Source organism: Rhodamnia argentea, chromosome 8, assembly GCF_020921035.1.
Source record: "Rhodamnia argentea isolate NSW1041297 chromosome 8, ASM2092103v1, whole genome shotgun sequence".
Taxonomy (NCBI): domain Eukaryota; kingdom Viridiplantae; phylum Streptophyta; class Magnoliopsida; order Myrtales; family Myrtaceae; genus Rhodamnia; species Rhodamnia argentea.
In genome coordinates this window covers 26,187,003-26,202,083 of record NC_063157.1, presented here as the reverse complement: position 1 = coordinate 26,202,083, position 15,081 = coordinate 26,187,003, and the positions used below count along the sequence as shown (strand labels likewise).

The 15,081-nt window shown below is 46.1% G+C and overlaps 3 protein-coding genes across 3 annotated transcripts; 2 read left to right on the top strand and 1 right to left on the bottom strand.

Moving 5' to 3' along the window:
• The first annotated feature begins 703 nt into the window (after nucleotides 1–703).
• Nucleotides 704–8,709, top strand: LOC125316327. The gene is made up of 10 exons (XM_048284357.1): nucleotides 704–1,124; nucleotides 1,480–1,555; nucleotides 2,191–2,515; nucleotides 2,590–2,792; nucleotides 2,906–3,350; nucleotides 3,428–3,787; nucleotides 3,876–4,054; nucleotides 4,153–7,131; nucleotides 8,247–8,525; nucleotides 8,698–8,709. The coding sequence occupies exons 3-10, from the start codon at nucleotides 2,314–2,316 to the stop codon at nucleotides 8,707–8,709; spliced, it is 4,659 nt and encodes a 1,552-aa protein (XP_048140314.1). The 5' UTR covers nucleotides 704–1,124; nucleotides 1,480–1,555; nucleotides 2,191–2,313.
• Nucleotides 8,496–11,001, top strand: LOC125316389 (linolenate 9R-lipoxygenase-like). Its single transcript, XM_048284644.1, has 2 exons — nucleotides 8,496–10,181; nucleotides 10,692–11,001. Exons 1-2 carry the CDS (start codon nucleotides 8,757–8,759, stop codon nucleotides 10,818–10,820), a joined length of 1,554 nt encoding a protein of 517 aa, XP_048140601.1. The 5' UTR covers nucleotides 8,496–8,756; the 3' UTR covers nucleotides 10,821–11,001.
• Nucleotides 11,002–12,484: 1,483 nt separating this feature from the next.
• On the bottom strand, nucleotides 12,485–14,235 carry LOC115738140 (UDP-glycosyltransferase 92A1). The gene has a single exon (XM_030670667.2). It carries the CDS (start codon nucleotides 14,116–14,118, stop codon nucleotides 12,496–12,498), a length of 1,623 nt encoding a protein of 540 aa, XP_030526527.1. The 5' UTR covers nucleotides 14,119–14,235; the 3' UTR covers nucleotides 12,485–12,495.
• Between the last annotated feature and the right edge of the window lie 846 nt (nucleotides 14,236–15,081).

The following is a 15,081-nucleotide window of genomic DNA, read 5'->3' as shown; positions in this document are numbered from 1 at the left end:
TTGCCCATTTGGCCGACACATCGCTCGGCAATTCATCTTCAACCCTCATCAGATCTTAGTTAAGTTCTCGCAAGACCCAATGCGAACATCCTCTCTTAGATCATTTTATCACAAGTTCCCCCACCTTTTTCTGAGAAAATTTTAAATAATAGCCTGAAGTGCCCTCATTTTCTTAAATAAATGTTTGAAGTGGACAAATCGTCTCAAAATAAGGGCCTGAAGTAGCCACCCATAAATGACCCACTTAGGAATACCAAAAAAAAAAGAATTTAATCTCGTACGATCTTCCTTTTTCCTTATATCATGGAGGGCAAAGAATTTCATGTTTAAGCTCCAATAAATGAACGAAAAATATCACATCGTTCACGAAAATATTCATCTATAACTAATTATTACAAGTGTTACAAGCGATTATTTCTACGAAAATATTTGCAAATAAGTCGGTTTTCGCGAAATGAATGGAGCCTGACCCTTCATCCAGATTTTTGCTTAGATTAATAGGTTTTCACGTCATTAAAAAAAAAAAAAAAAACCGACTTGATTAACGGTCATCAACCGCCCAAGACTTTTTCCCGCCAAAACTAACGGAATTCCTCTCTCTCTCTCGCGCGCGCGCGCTCTATGCTCCCTCCCTCCTTTTGTTTTTAATCTTTGACATGTTTTGCGAGGATCATCTTCGCCGTTTGAAGGAGCAAGGGACAACAAATGCCTCCCCGAGTCGCCGCTTCGTACCCACAGATCTCTGTTCCGACGCAACCCATTTCCTCAATCCGTGTATTTAATACGCTGTTGTTGGTCGGCTCGCATCCTATGATGCTCTTTCACCTTGTTGGGCAAACGATCTCATGCGGCACAAGGGTTTTACGGAGCACAAATTGGGGCGGGGGGAAGGATCTCGTTGCCCCGGATGGGAGATCCATCGGCGTTACCGAAGGAGAGTGGTTAATTACGAAGTCTTCGCATGTGGCTTTTGTCGTTTTCTTGTTGGACTGATGAAGCATCTCGACTGGTTAAATTCGAGCCTGAGTTCAGCATTCCTGGTATGCGGAACAACGGCTGTTGCCGTCATTGACACTGTGGATTCACCTTTCTGCGCCATTTGGCAACGTCTTCCGCACTCTTGGGTTAGTCCATCAACTGATGTTGAGCCTTTTTACAATTTTTTTTTTTTTTTTGGGTATATTTGTGCCCCTGCAACCAACTTTGACGCACTGAGAGAGACAGAGGAAAAGAAGATTATCAGCTATTCCGAACTTCCTAGATGTGGGTTGAAGATATATGCTCGTATACCATGAAAGTATTTGATAAATTTTCACAGTGAGAATTCTGCGTGGCCACTGGAATATCTGTGTAATGAGTTGCTTAGAGATGGCTGAAAAGGAATGCATTGTGCTTTGCTGGGTGATAAAGAATGGGTTATGCTTTGATGGGTCTTTTGAGTGTTCGGTCTCCTCACTCCCACTAACGGTGGAATTACAGGGTGAGGTGCGGATGGTGTGTCGAGCGGTCGCAGCAGGAGGCTCCAGTGCGAGTTTTGATCTATCGTCATCTTAAGGTTCGATTCAACTGAGCTTCTATTTCGTGGTTGTGGAAAAAATGTCCATAATGTGATACTTGGGGTTTGCTGCAGGCATGCTTAGGCTATTTTACTTTTCGACTAGAGATCGGCATTTTCTGAATTCAAAGATGTCCCGAAGGCATTATTTGGATCCTTCCGTTTTGCAATCTCGTTTCTGTCGCAATCCTGGGAGTTGAATCTAAGAATAAAGCATATCCTTGAAGCATCATTCCTAGGCACTTTTCTATAACAAAGTGAGACTATCAGATGGTCTCTTTTGGCTTTGTCTGTGATCCATTTTGTAGATCTTTCATGCATTTCCTATCTTTTGAAGTCGACTATGTCAGATTTTAGTCCAGCGAGTATAGGTAGTGGTTCTGTATATCCAGATCTTATTGGGCGTTAAAATTGTTTTATGCACTTGTCTCCCATGTCTGCCTCCAGTTGATGATTAGGAACTTTGTTTTCAACGCTGTTGATTTTTGTCAACATTTTCTGTTCATTTCTTCCCTTCGTCTCAAAAGGAGTTCTGAGCTGGATTATATCCTTTCTTTTTAGCAGAATAGACAAGAAGGCAAAGTTTAAAATTTCTTTGTTCCTCTCCTTTTTCAATTTGTCCTTTGCGTTTATAGCACTATAAACCCCCTTATTGGTGTGGCACTTTTGGCAAGTGTCAATGCAAAAGATATAAATCGACTCAGTTTGGTGTTGTTGATCCCAATAGGCGTTCTTGATTGTGTGCAACTACATCAAGGATGGACTCCCAAAAATCCGTGGAAGATCAGTTCTCCAAGTTGCATCCATGCTTGGCACTGGATACCAGAATCGGGATAGTCGGAGGTGGTCCAAGTGGATTATCAGCTGCTTATGCACTAGCGAAGCTCGGTTATAGAGACATCACTGTCATAGAGAAGCACAATTCTGTGGGAGGCATGTGCGAATCGGTAGAAATTGAAGGTACAGAAAAGAAGGGTGTCTTATTCGCTCTTCAACTGTGCAACTTCGCTGACATCTTTTGATCATTGGTACAGGAAAGGTTTATGATTTGGGTGGTCAAGTTCTTGCCGCTAACAGCGCACCAGTCATTTTTCACTTGGCAAAAGAATCTGGGACTGAATTAGAAGAAATGGACTTCCACAAACAAGCTCTCATTGACAGTTTTACTGGGGAGTATCATGATATAAACGTTGCAGAAGATTATATGTCTCTAGTCTCGCTCACCTTAGAAATCCAGGTACCCTTCTTTTGGTAATACACTGAAGTGTCCATTTGCACTAGTAACCTGTACTATTGGTTTTGGCTGTTGCTATATTTTCAGCTGGAGTCAGCTTTTTATGTCACGTGCAGGATAAGGCAAAGGATTCAAATCGTATAGGCATCCATGCGGTGAGTGACATTGCATCAGACTTAACCCCAGCATATCTGGAGGCTCATGGACTCAAAAGCGTTCCCAAGTCTGTCCAATATGGATACACCGCATCCGGGTATGGATTTGTCCAAGACATGCCTTATGCTTATATTCATGAGTTCACTCGCACTAGCATGGCTGGAAAAATTCGACGTATGAAAGGTGGATATATGAGCCTCTGGAAAAAAATCAGCGAGTCTCTTCTGATAAAGGTGTGCTGCAATACTGAAGTACAAGCAGTCAGACGGAACGATTTAGGTGTTAATGTTGACATCACCAATTCTAGCGGAGAAACTGAGCATAAGGAGTTTGATAAGATAATCATCTCAGGTGCATTCCCCTTCAAAAATTCGAGAACGTACAGATCAACTCCGTTTTCTACAGGTTCGTCGAGTATTTTACTCCCACTCTCTTTGTTGTGTTTTATTTGGGGCGATTTCAAATAAATGCTGTCACTGCAGAAGCTGAGATCGGATTGTTGGATGTGAGCGACCTTGAAAGGGATCTTTTCAGCAAAGTGCAAACAATAGATTATTACACCACTGTCTTGAAGATTAAGGGGCTTGAACGCATCCCTGTCGGCTTTTATTATTTGGGTGAATACATGGACGACCCTTCCACAATCGGACATCCGGTTGCAATGCAAAGATTTTATGCGAACACCAATATCTTCTTGTTCTGGTCGTATGGCGACTCTGTGAATATTAGGGGATCTAACGTCATTGATCTCGTGATCGAAGTAGTTAAAAGAATGGGTGGAGAAGTTGAGAAGGTCATTCTGCAGAGGCAATTCAAGTACTTTCCTCATGTAGGCAGTGAAGGTATGTTAAATAACACATACCCGGGTGATTCATGGGAGCCACAAGCTAAGTTACATTTTCCTAAAACTTTTTCTGTGATTTGACGCAGCTATGAAGGACGGATTTTATGAGAGACTAGAATCCGAACTTCAGGGTCACCGAAACACATATTATGTAGGAGGGCTTTTTGCTTTCGAGCTTACAGAAAGAAATTCATCTTATGCCATGGCTTTAATCTGCAAGCACTTTGCCAGTGCAAATTCCCTCCCAACATTACCTTATGTGAAGGTGAGTCAGCTCTCAAGAGCCACAATCTGAAGTAGGTTACTGATAAGGAAAAGAGCATTAATGCAGCTATGATATACTCATATACATTTCTTGTGCAGAGTCTGTTCACCTTGCAACTAGACCAAGATGCAACCAGCCTTAAAACATTGAGTGAAACATGCGGAGTTGCTTTCCCTGACCTCCCCACGCTTGATGGCTATTTAAAGCACTGGGCTGCTCAAGAAATTACTCAAAACAAGGTTCTCTATACTTGGATCAAAGAAGAAAGGGCAGTGGTGTGCCAGAGGACATATGGAGAGCTTGACTCCAATGCTTCTTGCATTGCTCATAGCCTCTTGACGAGCCGGAGACCTACTATCAAGCCAGGTGACAGGGTTTTACTCGTTCACGTTCCAGGTCTGGACTTTGTTGATGCTTTTTTTGGTTGTTTAAGAGCCAAAGTCATACCCATTCCAGTACTTCCACCTGATCCATTGCAAAGAGGTGGACAGGCTCTTATGAAAATTGAGAACATTGCCAAATTGTGCAATGCGGTGGCCATTCTGTCAACTGTTGGCTATCATGCTGCAGTAAGAGCAGGGTCAGTAAAGAACTTGATCTCTTTCACCGGAAAAAGTGCGAAAAGCACAGCTCAGTGGCCTAGTCTTCCATGGCTGCACACAGATTCTTGGATCAAAAGCTCTAAGGTTTTGCCTGCTCCAAACATTGGCTTTCAATCAGGATCTCAGCCAGATGATTTGTGCTTTTTGCAATTTACATCGGGTTCAACCGGTGATGCTAAGGGTGTCATGATAACACACAGTGGACTCATTCATAATGTCAAATTGATGCGAAGGAGATATCGAAGCACTTCAAATACTGTGCTAGTAAGTTGGCTTCCTCAGTACCATGACATGGGTTTGATTGGAGGTCTTTTTACAGCAATGGTTTGTGGTGGGTCAGCAATCCTTTTTTCTCCATTGACGTTCATCAGGAATCCGCTCCTGTGGCTTCAAACGATCAGCGATTACAAGGCCACACACAGTGCGGGCCCCAATTTTGCCTTTGAGCTAGTGATTCGAAGACTGGAAGCAGACAAGGCGAAGGCGCACGATTATGACCTCTCTTCCGTGATCTTTCTCATGATCGCTGCTGAACCAGTGAGGCAGAAGACGCTCAAAAGATTTGTTGAGCTCACGAGTCCCTTTGGCCTTTCTCAGGAGGTGATGGCTCCAGGCTATGGCTTGGCAGAAAATTGTGTCTTTGTCAGCTGTGCGTATGGCAAAAAGAAGCCTGTCTTGGTAGATTGGCAGGGAAGAATTTGCTGTGGATACGTGGATCACGATGATGCAGATGTTGACATAAGAATTGTTGATGCAGATACAGGTTTAGAGGCTGATGAAGATGGGAAGGAAGGAGAGATATGGATTAGTAGTCCGAGCGCTGGAACTGGGTACTGGGGCAAGGAAAAACTTAGCCAGAAAACTTTCAGAAACAAACTTCAGAAGTACCCTGGAAGAAAGTACACAAGAACTGGAGACTTGGGACGGGTAATCCAGGGTAACTTGTTCATCACAGGGAGAATCAAGGATCTCATAATTGTAGCTGGAAGAAACATTTATTCAGCAGATGTTGAGAAGACGGTTGAGAGCTCATCTGAGCTTCTACGCCCTGGTTGCTGTGCCGTCATTGGTGTTCCTGAAGATGTCCTATCAGCAAAAGGCATCTCCCTTCCAGATGCTTCTGACCAGGTTGGCTTGGTTGTAGTTGCAGAGTTAAGAGACGGTAAACCCGTCGACAAGGACATCGTGAAGCAAATTGAATCCCGCGTGGTGGAAGAACATGGGGTGACTGTCGCTTCTGTCAAGTTGATCAGGCCTAGAACCATGAGTAAAACAACCTCAGGGAAGATCAAGAGGTTCGAATGCCTCAAGCAGTTTGTTGATGGAACTCTCAACACAGTACCAGATCCAATTGTGACAAAGAGATCATTGATTAGATCTTTCACCACTGCGACATGTAGGGAGGGAAATACTCCTCGACCTCACCTCGCTAAAGGCTCTCTACCACCAAGCCCAAAATTAAGCAATAGGGATATTGTGGAGTTTCTGAAGCAGCTAATCAGTGAACAGACAGGAATTGCAATCAAAAACATTTCAGCCACAGAAAGCCTTGTGTCCTATGGCATTGATTCGATAGGCGTGGTCAGAGCTGCTCAAAAGCTTTCGGATTTTCTTGGAGTGCCAGTTGGAGCTGTAGATATATTCACTGCAACCTGCATAGCAGACTTGGCAAACTTTGCCGAGAATCTGTTAATGAAGTCTCAACCCCATCTTCTCACCACCCAATCCAACCATCCGGAGCCAGAAATCCTTACTGCTGACTTTTCCATGGAAATTTCCAGACTTCACCACTGGTGTATCTGGTCCTTCCAACTTCTTGGTCTTCTCTATGTCACATTCATTCTGGTTTTCCCTGCTTATGTATCAGTTTCCATTTTTCAAATTTTGGTTTCGGCCAGCCAAAAACTGATTGATGGACTTCCCTGGTTGCATTATACAAGTGTCGTGCTTCTTGCACCTCTTTCCTGGATCCTCTGTATTGCTTTGACCAGCGTATCCATTGCCTTTTTCGGTAATTTATTCCTGCGCATAAATTGCGCCCTGACTCCTGAAGTATCTGTCTGGTCTCTGGATTTTGTCAAGTGGTGGGCTCTTTACAAGGCTCAGGAGGTTTCCTCCAAAGTGCTCGCGGTGCATCTCAGAGGAACGGTGTTCCTTAAACACTGGTTTGAGATGCTTGGAGCAAGGATTGGATCATCAGTTTTACTAGACACAGTTGACATAACAGACCCTTCTCTGGTTTCAATCGGAGATGGAACTGTGATTGCAGAAGGTGCTTTGCTTCAAAGTCACGAAGTGCAGAACAGCGTCTTGAGATTCCAGCCAATAAGGATTGGCAGGAATTGCTCAGTTGGCCCTTATGCTGTTGTCCAGAAAGGAAGTGTTTTAGGAGAAGGAGCTGAAGTACCAGCCTTGCAAAAAAGTGAAGGTGCGAAGTCTGCCCTTAAGATGGCTGGGGCAGATAAGATACTGAAAGTAAGTGCTGTTTCCTTATATTTTCTCATAGAGACGTAGCCTTCTCGGTAAAAAATTTTAAGCACTTCCGATAGGTACTGCATTTATTTATATGAACACTCTGTGCTCCCCCCATTCTTAGATGTTTAATTATTAATAGGTCCAAAAGTCAGCTGTGAGAGGTTCCTTTCTTTATTTCAACAATAGAAACATCCCAATGATAGATTAGATTATTGGTAACTATGACGATTATTTAGTTTGAGCACGTAGAGTTGCACTCTCATGCAAAGCAAGTGGACCAAAATCTATTAATTGCAAAATCTTATTATGCTCCAAATCGACCAAAATACGCATTTTACACCTTCATAGAGCTATCTGTATATCTGTTTTTGGCTTTCCAGCTAGCAAAATCTAACTATAGTCTCTAGTTAGTAAATCTAATAACGTTCTACCATATGTACTTGCTTAGTAAGAATACTCATGTAATTACCTTTCCTTGATAGTGAAACTTATATTGTGGTTATTGTTTGTAATGGTGCTCTACCTCACTGGTGCTGGTCGGAAGGGAAAAGAATGTCTACTTTTTTAGTGCAGGTTATATATACTTACTTCGAGCAATATTCTCCTACAAATAACTAGTAATAGACTCAATTGATGTGTACTGATATGAAGAAAACATTTCCAAACCCTTGATGGAACCATCCAGTTGAGCTGTCATTGTTTTCCTGACGTTGTTTAACAAGGGAGCGGGCGGAATTTCGTGGTCATATTACTCTTGAAGTTATTTTTAGTTTTTCGAAAGCAAGTGCACTGTTGGTTGACTTAATTTGCAGGATGATGATAGTTTTTGTGTAATAGTTCGGATGGTAAATTAGTAGTTTAAAGGTATAAGATTGCAGTAGAAAATAGTCACTGGAACTCCTCGGTTTTTTTTCCCTTTTTTAGTCTCGTTCATCTCGGTGAACCTAATTTTTTGTTTTGGCAATCGCTCTTGAGGTCTTTGATGCTCGGAGTTTAAAGGTATGAGATTGCATGGGCACCGACATCATAACCTGATGGAAGCATAATACATGCATCTTTTCCTGTTTTTGGTTGAGCAAATAAATAATCTGGCATCTACTGATGCAATATTTCAGGTTTCCCCTGGAACTCTGAAGGAGACAATACAACAGTTCATGGGCATCTACATGGTTGGTTTCCTCAGCTCTTTGTCCGCTGCTGCTGTATACTTGCTCTACATGAGGCTATCGCAGAAAGTTCCTTCCCTTGAACAGTTGGCATTTCTTTGCATTTCGGGCGCTTTACACTGGGTTCCGTTCACCATCGTGGCATATGCCACCATGTTTACAAACACTCCGCCTAATCCATTCCAGTTTGCCATTGCTTTGGCAATCGCCTACTTTGCTCACGGCCTGGTCCTTAGTTTATTGACGTCAATCTTTACCCATTTGCTTGCTGGTAAAGGAAAGAAAACACAGACTCACATTAAAAACTGGCTTGGCCACCGACTTGCCATTGCTTGCCACCTCCGATTTGCCAAGCTTCTTTCTGGAACGGAAGCCTTCTGCGTGTACTTGCGCTTGTTAGGTGCAAAAGTAGGCAGGTATTGTTCCATCAGATCCATCAACCCGGTTTCGGATCCAAGTATGGTTTCGATAGGCGCCGGTGTGCATTTAGGTGATTTTAGCAGGATCGTCACAGGTTTTTATTGCCAGAGTGGATACATCCAGAGTAATGTTGATGTGAAGGATAATTCAGTTATCGGAAGCCAAAGCCTTATTCTTCCCGGCTCTGTAGTCGAAGAGGATGTTATTCTCGGGGCAATTTCAGTTGCTCCAGTCAATTCAGTTCTCCAGAGTGGTGGTGTTTACATGGGGTCTCAATGTCCAGTTATGGTCAAGAACACAACACACGCTTTGGACGACAGGATTGAGGAGATGGATCCGAGATATAAAAAGATAGTTGGCAATTTGGCTGCGAACTTGGCAGCGACAACTCTCAAGGTGAAATCGAGATACTTCCATCGTATCGGTGTTAGCGGGAAGGGATACTTGAAACTCTACGACAACGTTGAAGGATTGCCAGAGCACAACATCTTTGGCGCTGCAAAGAAGTATGCAGTCATTGTCCGCCACAGCAATAGCTTGAGTGCCGATGATGATGCAAGGTTAGATGCACGAGGAGCGGCACTAAGGATACTCTCGAATGAAAACGAGGATGCTTCTCCACTTCTCGACTTGACTTTGAAGACAGGGAAGGCATTCTATGCACGCACAATCTCCGATTTCGCAACCTGGCTGGTGTGCGGGCTTGCCGCAAGGGAGGAGCATGTCAAGCGGGTCCCGCACGTGCGCGATGCAGTGTGGGCCTCCCTCCGTCAAGCTGACTCCTATGCGGACCTGCATTACTTCTCGAATATCTGTAGGCTGTTCCGCTTTAAGGACGGACAGGAAATGTACGTGAAGTTCAAGTTGAGCCCCTTCGACGGAAGTATTGTAGAAGATTTTGGTAAGGTGGAACCCTCGGGGATCCTTCCGCCTGAAACTGGTGCGATACCACGGGATGCTAATGACACCCGCCCGTTACTTTTCCTAGCTGAAGATTTCCAGAACCGTGTGAACTCTCCAAACGGGGTCCGTTACATATTCCAGCTTCAAGTCAGGCCAATTCCACAGGACGAAGCTGCACGCGACATCGCTCTCGATTGCACGAAACCTTGGGATGAATCGCAGTTCCCCTACATCGATGCCGGCGAGGTCATTATCAACAAAAATCTCACAAAAGAAGGCTCGGAAAGGCTAGAATTTAATCCGTTCCTCCGATGCCACGAGGTGGATGTAATCCGGGCCACATCAAGTAGCGAGAGCGCATCGATCGATCACGGCCGTTCCCTAGTCTATGAGATCTGCCAGCACCTGAGGAATGGAGATCCTCTTCCTGAGGCATGGAGGGTCTTCCTGGAGCAGTCGGACGTGAGGGTTGACCTCTCCGGTTGTCCAATGGCCGCTTCACTCGAGAGAAAAGATACCGAGAAAGTGACCCTTTCGAGGCCCTGGTACTTAACCACATGGGCCGTTTTCGCTCAGCCGCTGCTGCAAACGATACTGCCCTACTTCCTCCTCGGACTGATCATCTACTTCCCCCTGAACTTGCTCCTCCACTGCAAGAACACCAGGAACATGTCGGTCCACTGGATGTTCCCCTTCTTCTGGGTGTCGACCGGGGTTATAGCCGCATTGGCCTGTGTGGCGGCGAAGTACATCCTCGTGGGGAAGAAGCGAGAGGACGAGACGGTGCACCTATGGAGCAGAGGGGTGTTCATGGATACGATATGGCAAGCCATCAGGACGGTGTTCGGGGACTACTTTGTGGAGATGACGAGCGGGTCGGGATTGTTCCTGATGTGGATGAAGCTGATGGGGTCGTACGTCGAGTTGGACGAGGGGACTTACGTGGACTCCATGGGAGCCGCGCTGAACCCGGAGATGGTGGAGGTCGAGGGAGGCGGCAGCGTGGAGAGGGAGGCCCTGCTGTTCGGGCACGTGTACGACGGGGAAGGCGGGGTGGTGAAGTTCGGCAAGATTGTGGTCGGAGAGGGCGGGTTCGTGGGGAGCAGGGCGGTGGCCATGCCCGGGGTGGCGGTGGAGAGCGGAGGGAGCTTGAGCGCTCTCTCGCTCGCCATGAAGGGAGAGGTCATCAGATCAAGATGATGATCGGAGTCGAAGAGTATTGCGCACGTTACTTAGCCGGGAAAACTATGTGACCACATGATATCGGACATAGTTTCATTTAGTCTCGTGTACTAATAATCTCTAGGGATTTTCGCCTAATAAACACGAGAACACAGGATATGGTTTATTAGCTCTCGCCTTGCGAAAAAAAAATGTGGCATGAGAGATAATACCTATAATCAAAAAAAAGTTTTCGTATCGAGATTAGAGTGCATTTGTACCATGCCGAGTTACTAAATTCGAGAAATTGACATCTTAGGACGTGGTTCCTCGAACAGCAACATGTGCATAACCAGCTCACATTGTGCATTAGAGTTGTGATTAGCCACGATGCTTCGAAACCTCGAAAAGGACATCGACCCGTGTCGCCTTGACATCGGCCTCCCGAGATCCAAGTCTAGGATTGGCGAAAATGTGGGGCTGGGGTGTCGAAGTTAAGATGTGGATTTAATGTTCAATTTGTCGATTGGTAGGGTCTTGTGTGATTTTTTTTATGTTAATTTTGGTGAACAACTTTGTAAGATTTTAATTAGGCTCTACCTAATTGCACCCTCATTCTGTCGGCCTCGGTCTCTCTTGCCCCCACAAAAGAAAAAGCGAATGGCCATAATTGGAGGAATAGATAAGATTGGTCGAGTTTTTCCTCCTCTTTTTTTATATTTTATTTTTTTGAGATTTTGTCTATACTTTAGTTTAGAGTGGCGAAAAGTCGAGAATATAAAAACTAAAACGGACCAAATTCAATTGTTGTGTACAAAATCAAGCAAAAGGAAATACAAATAAGACTACTATTCACACACAACTTAAATCGACTAGTTCCAAGCGATAGTCGGGCGATATATTTTACTATTGCAATGTAGATAAATAAGAATTATTGAGTTCAGGAAAAAGAATATGGGTGTGGCATTCTCGTTAAGATGATCAATTGACCTTAACTTTAAAAGAATTAACTATAGAGGTCGGTTTAACGCTCGGAGTGATACTCTATTTTCGCAAAAGCAATCGATCATGTTGAAAAGATCGATCAGACTCTCTCGTCGAATCGACCTGGTCGCACAGAAAGTGATGCCGCCGGCGCCAGTTCGCCTGCCTTGGTGAGCCCTGAGTCTCAGCTACTTTTTAAGAGATGCTGGAGCCAATCTTTCAAGCAAAATTGTCAATCACAATTGGAAGATGCTTAAAGCGCGCCGTTCGTTTAAATGGACACACTCTCCCAAAGTCGCAAGAAGGTCGCTGGCCTTTGAAAAAACCTGTCGACAGACAAAGAAATGCGGAGGCGAACGTGGGTCGGTGCTGGATTGGATTGGCTCCTCTCGTTTCGCAACGAAGCTGTCTCGTCGAGGTGGGTTTAGATTCTAGAAAGCGATGACAGAAGCCCGACAAGATCCGGCAAGAAGAGAAAGGACCGGGACTTGCGGAGAGACACCAACCCATCACCGACCCGACTCTGCCGCTCGCCTTTTCTACAGTAAATATTGACTTTTTGACCATCTAGACGAAACGACTTTCACATGATGATGATGATGATGATGATGATGATGATATTGGAAGAGGAGGAGGAGAAAAGACTTTTGAGATTTGAGAATTTCCAGTGCCTGATCTGTCTGACTGTGAACATATGATATGGCCGTATGACTGACTTGGTGAAAAATTATCAGATGGATTTGGGATTTGGAAGGAGCTCTTTGGACCAGCCATTGCATGCAGGAGCAGAAGATATGATCGGTCCCTCGGGAATGCACGCGTGCCCGTTCTCGTTCTTCTTTCCATTTCGGCTCTCCTCCCTCCCCCGCATTGCCGCCTCGATGAACTCATCCAATGCCCGCGCCGACGACCCCCTCTTCCTCCTCTGACCGCCGGCGTCGTCGTCGTCGTCGTCGTCATCTCTCGTGGCGCTCTGTATCATCTCCCTCGCTTCCTCCGCCCTACTCCTCATCTCCCTCCCTCTCTCCGTATCCCCCATTGCCATCTCGATCTTCTCCCTGAGCTCCTCGCCCCTCACCTCGCACCTCCTCCCCCTCGCCACCTCCACGCACGCCCCGACCCCGCCTCCCTCCAGCAGCCTCGCGTTGAAGGACTGCTCCGCCGCCATCGGCCACCCCAGCAGCGGCACCCCGTTGCTCAGCGCCTCCAGCACCGAGTTCCACCCGCAGTGCGTCAGGAACGCCGCCACCGCCCCGTGAGCCAGTATCTCCGCCTGGGGTGCCCACCTCTCCACCAGCAGCCCTCTACCTGCGATCTTCCGCTCGAACCCCTCGGGCAGCCACGCCCCCGCGTCGAACTCGGCGTTTATGTCGTGCCCGACCGGCGGCCTCACCACCCATATGAAGTCGCGGCCGCTGGACTCCAGCGCCGTAGCCAGCTCCATCATGTGCGGGGCGGTGATGGTGTTCATGGATCCGAACGACACGTAGAGCACTGACTTTGGAGGCTTCGTGTCCAGCCAAGCTATGCACTGATCCGGCCCCGCGCCAGCCCCCCTTGAAGGCGTCGTGGACCGCCGGCTTTTCGCGGACAGGAGGACAGGCCCCACTGCCCATACCTCCACGCCGAGCTTCTGTCGGAAGTAGGAGAGCCCGACGCTGTCGAATTCCGCCACCGTATTGAACAGGATGCCGTTCGATTCCACCCAGGCGGAGAGGTTCGCGGCCTGGAATAGCGACCACAGGTCGGTCCCGTCTGCCTCGAGGATGTTCATCGGCAGTTGCGAGACGTGCACCGGTGACCCTTCTTGAAAGTCCGGCAATGAGAACTCGACGGACTCGGGCTTCTTCCGGTGAGGTAAGTTGACCCAAAGGGAGTAGTAGCAGGCGAGGCCGAACCCGCTGGCCCCGCTGAAGACAGCGTGGAAGATGCCGAGCTCGCGGCACACGGTGGCTGTCCAGCCGAAGAAGATGTCCCCGATGACGCAGAGGGGCTTCCGGCCGCCGGAGACGAGGCCGAGGAGGAGGTCGCGGAAGGGGTCTCGGAGGGAGGTGGAGGCGTGGAGGAGGCGGACGACGAGGGGGTAGGGGAGGGCGTCGGTGTTCTCGGCGTCCGGGGGGAGGCCGTGGTCGGAGGGGCGGAAGGGGAGGTTGACGAGGCGGAGGGCGGTGGAGGGAGGGAGGGAGGAGCGGAGTTTGGCGACGTTGAGAGGGGTGCCGAGGAAGGTGATGGTGAGGTTGGGGAGGCGTTCGAGCTTGCTCTCGAGGTGAAGGGCGAGGGCGAGGAAGGGGATGATGTGGCCTTGAGCCATGAAGGGGAAGATGATGATGTTGTTGGCTTGGTCTTCCTCCATTACCGGCAGCGGCGGAGGCGGCGAAACGGAGAGGGGCCGATGATCAATGGTAGTAAGGAGGAAGGAGGAGAAAAAGAAGAAGAATATGGTTCTTTCTTTTTTTGTTCTTTTTATCAAAAGGAACCGTGGAAAATGTTGAGGCATGATGGACCCACCCCGTATATCAAAAAAAGAAAAAGAAGAATTTATTACATGTTTTGCCATTTTTTTTTTGTTTTAGATTTTACTGTTGAATTACTTACTACATCACCAAGAAGTAATTTTCCTTAAAGTTCTCGTAATTCTTCTGAAATTATCTTAAGGTCGGTCACAAATATTTTAGAGTAATCGTAATTTAATTTTGGTCACCAGCGTAACTCATTTTCACTTAGCCAGTGATTTTATTACCTTCATGGACGGTAATTTCTCGGTTTGACATTTAATGACAAACCTACAAAAAAGTATCACGGAGAGGGGCCGATGATCAATGGCAGTAAGGAGGAAAGAGGAGAAAAACAAGAAGAAGAATATGGTTCTTTCTTTTTTTTGTTCTTTTTATCAAAAGGAATCGTGGAAAATGTTGAAACATGATGGACCCACCCCGTATTTCAAAAAAAGAAAAAGAAGAATTTATTACATGTTTTGCCATTTTTGTTTTGGTTTAGATTTTACTTTTGAATTACTTACTAAGTTCTCGTAATTCTTCTAAAATTATCTTAAGGTCGGTCACAAATATTTTACAAGAATGGTAATTTAATTTTGGTCACCTGCGTAACTCATTTTCACTCACCAAGTGATTTTATTACCTTCATGGACGGTAATTTCTCGGTTTGACATTTAATGACAAACCTACAGTAAAGTATCACGGAGAGGGGCCAATGATCAATGGTAGTAAGGAGGAAAGAGGAGAAAAACAAGAAGAAGAATATGGTTCTTTCTTTTTTTTGTTCTTTTTATCAAAAGGAATCGTGGAAAATGTTGAAG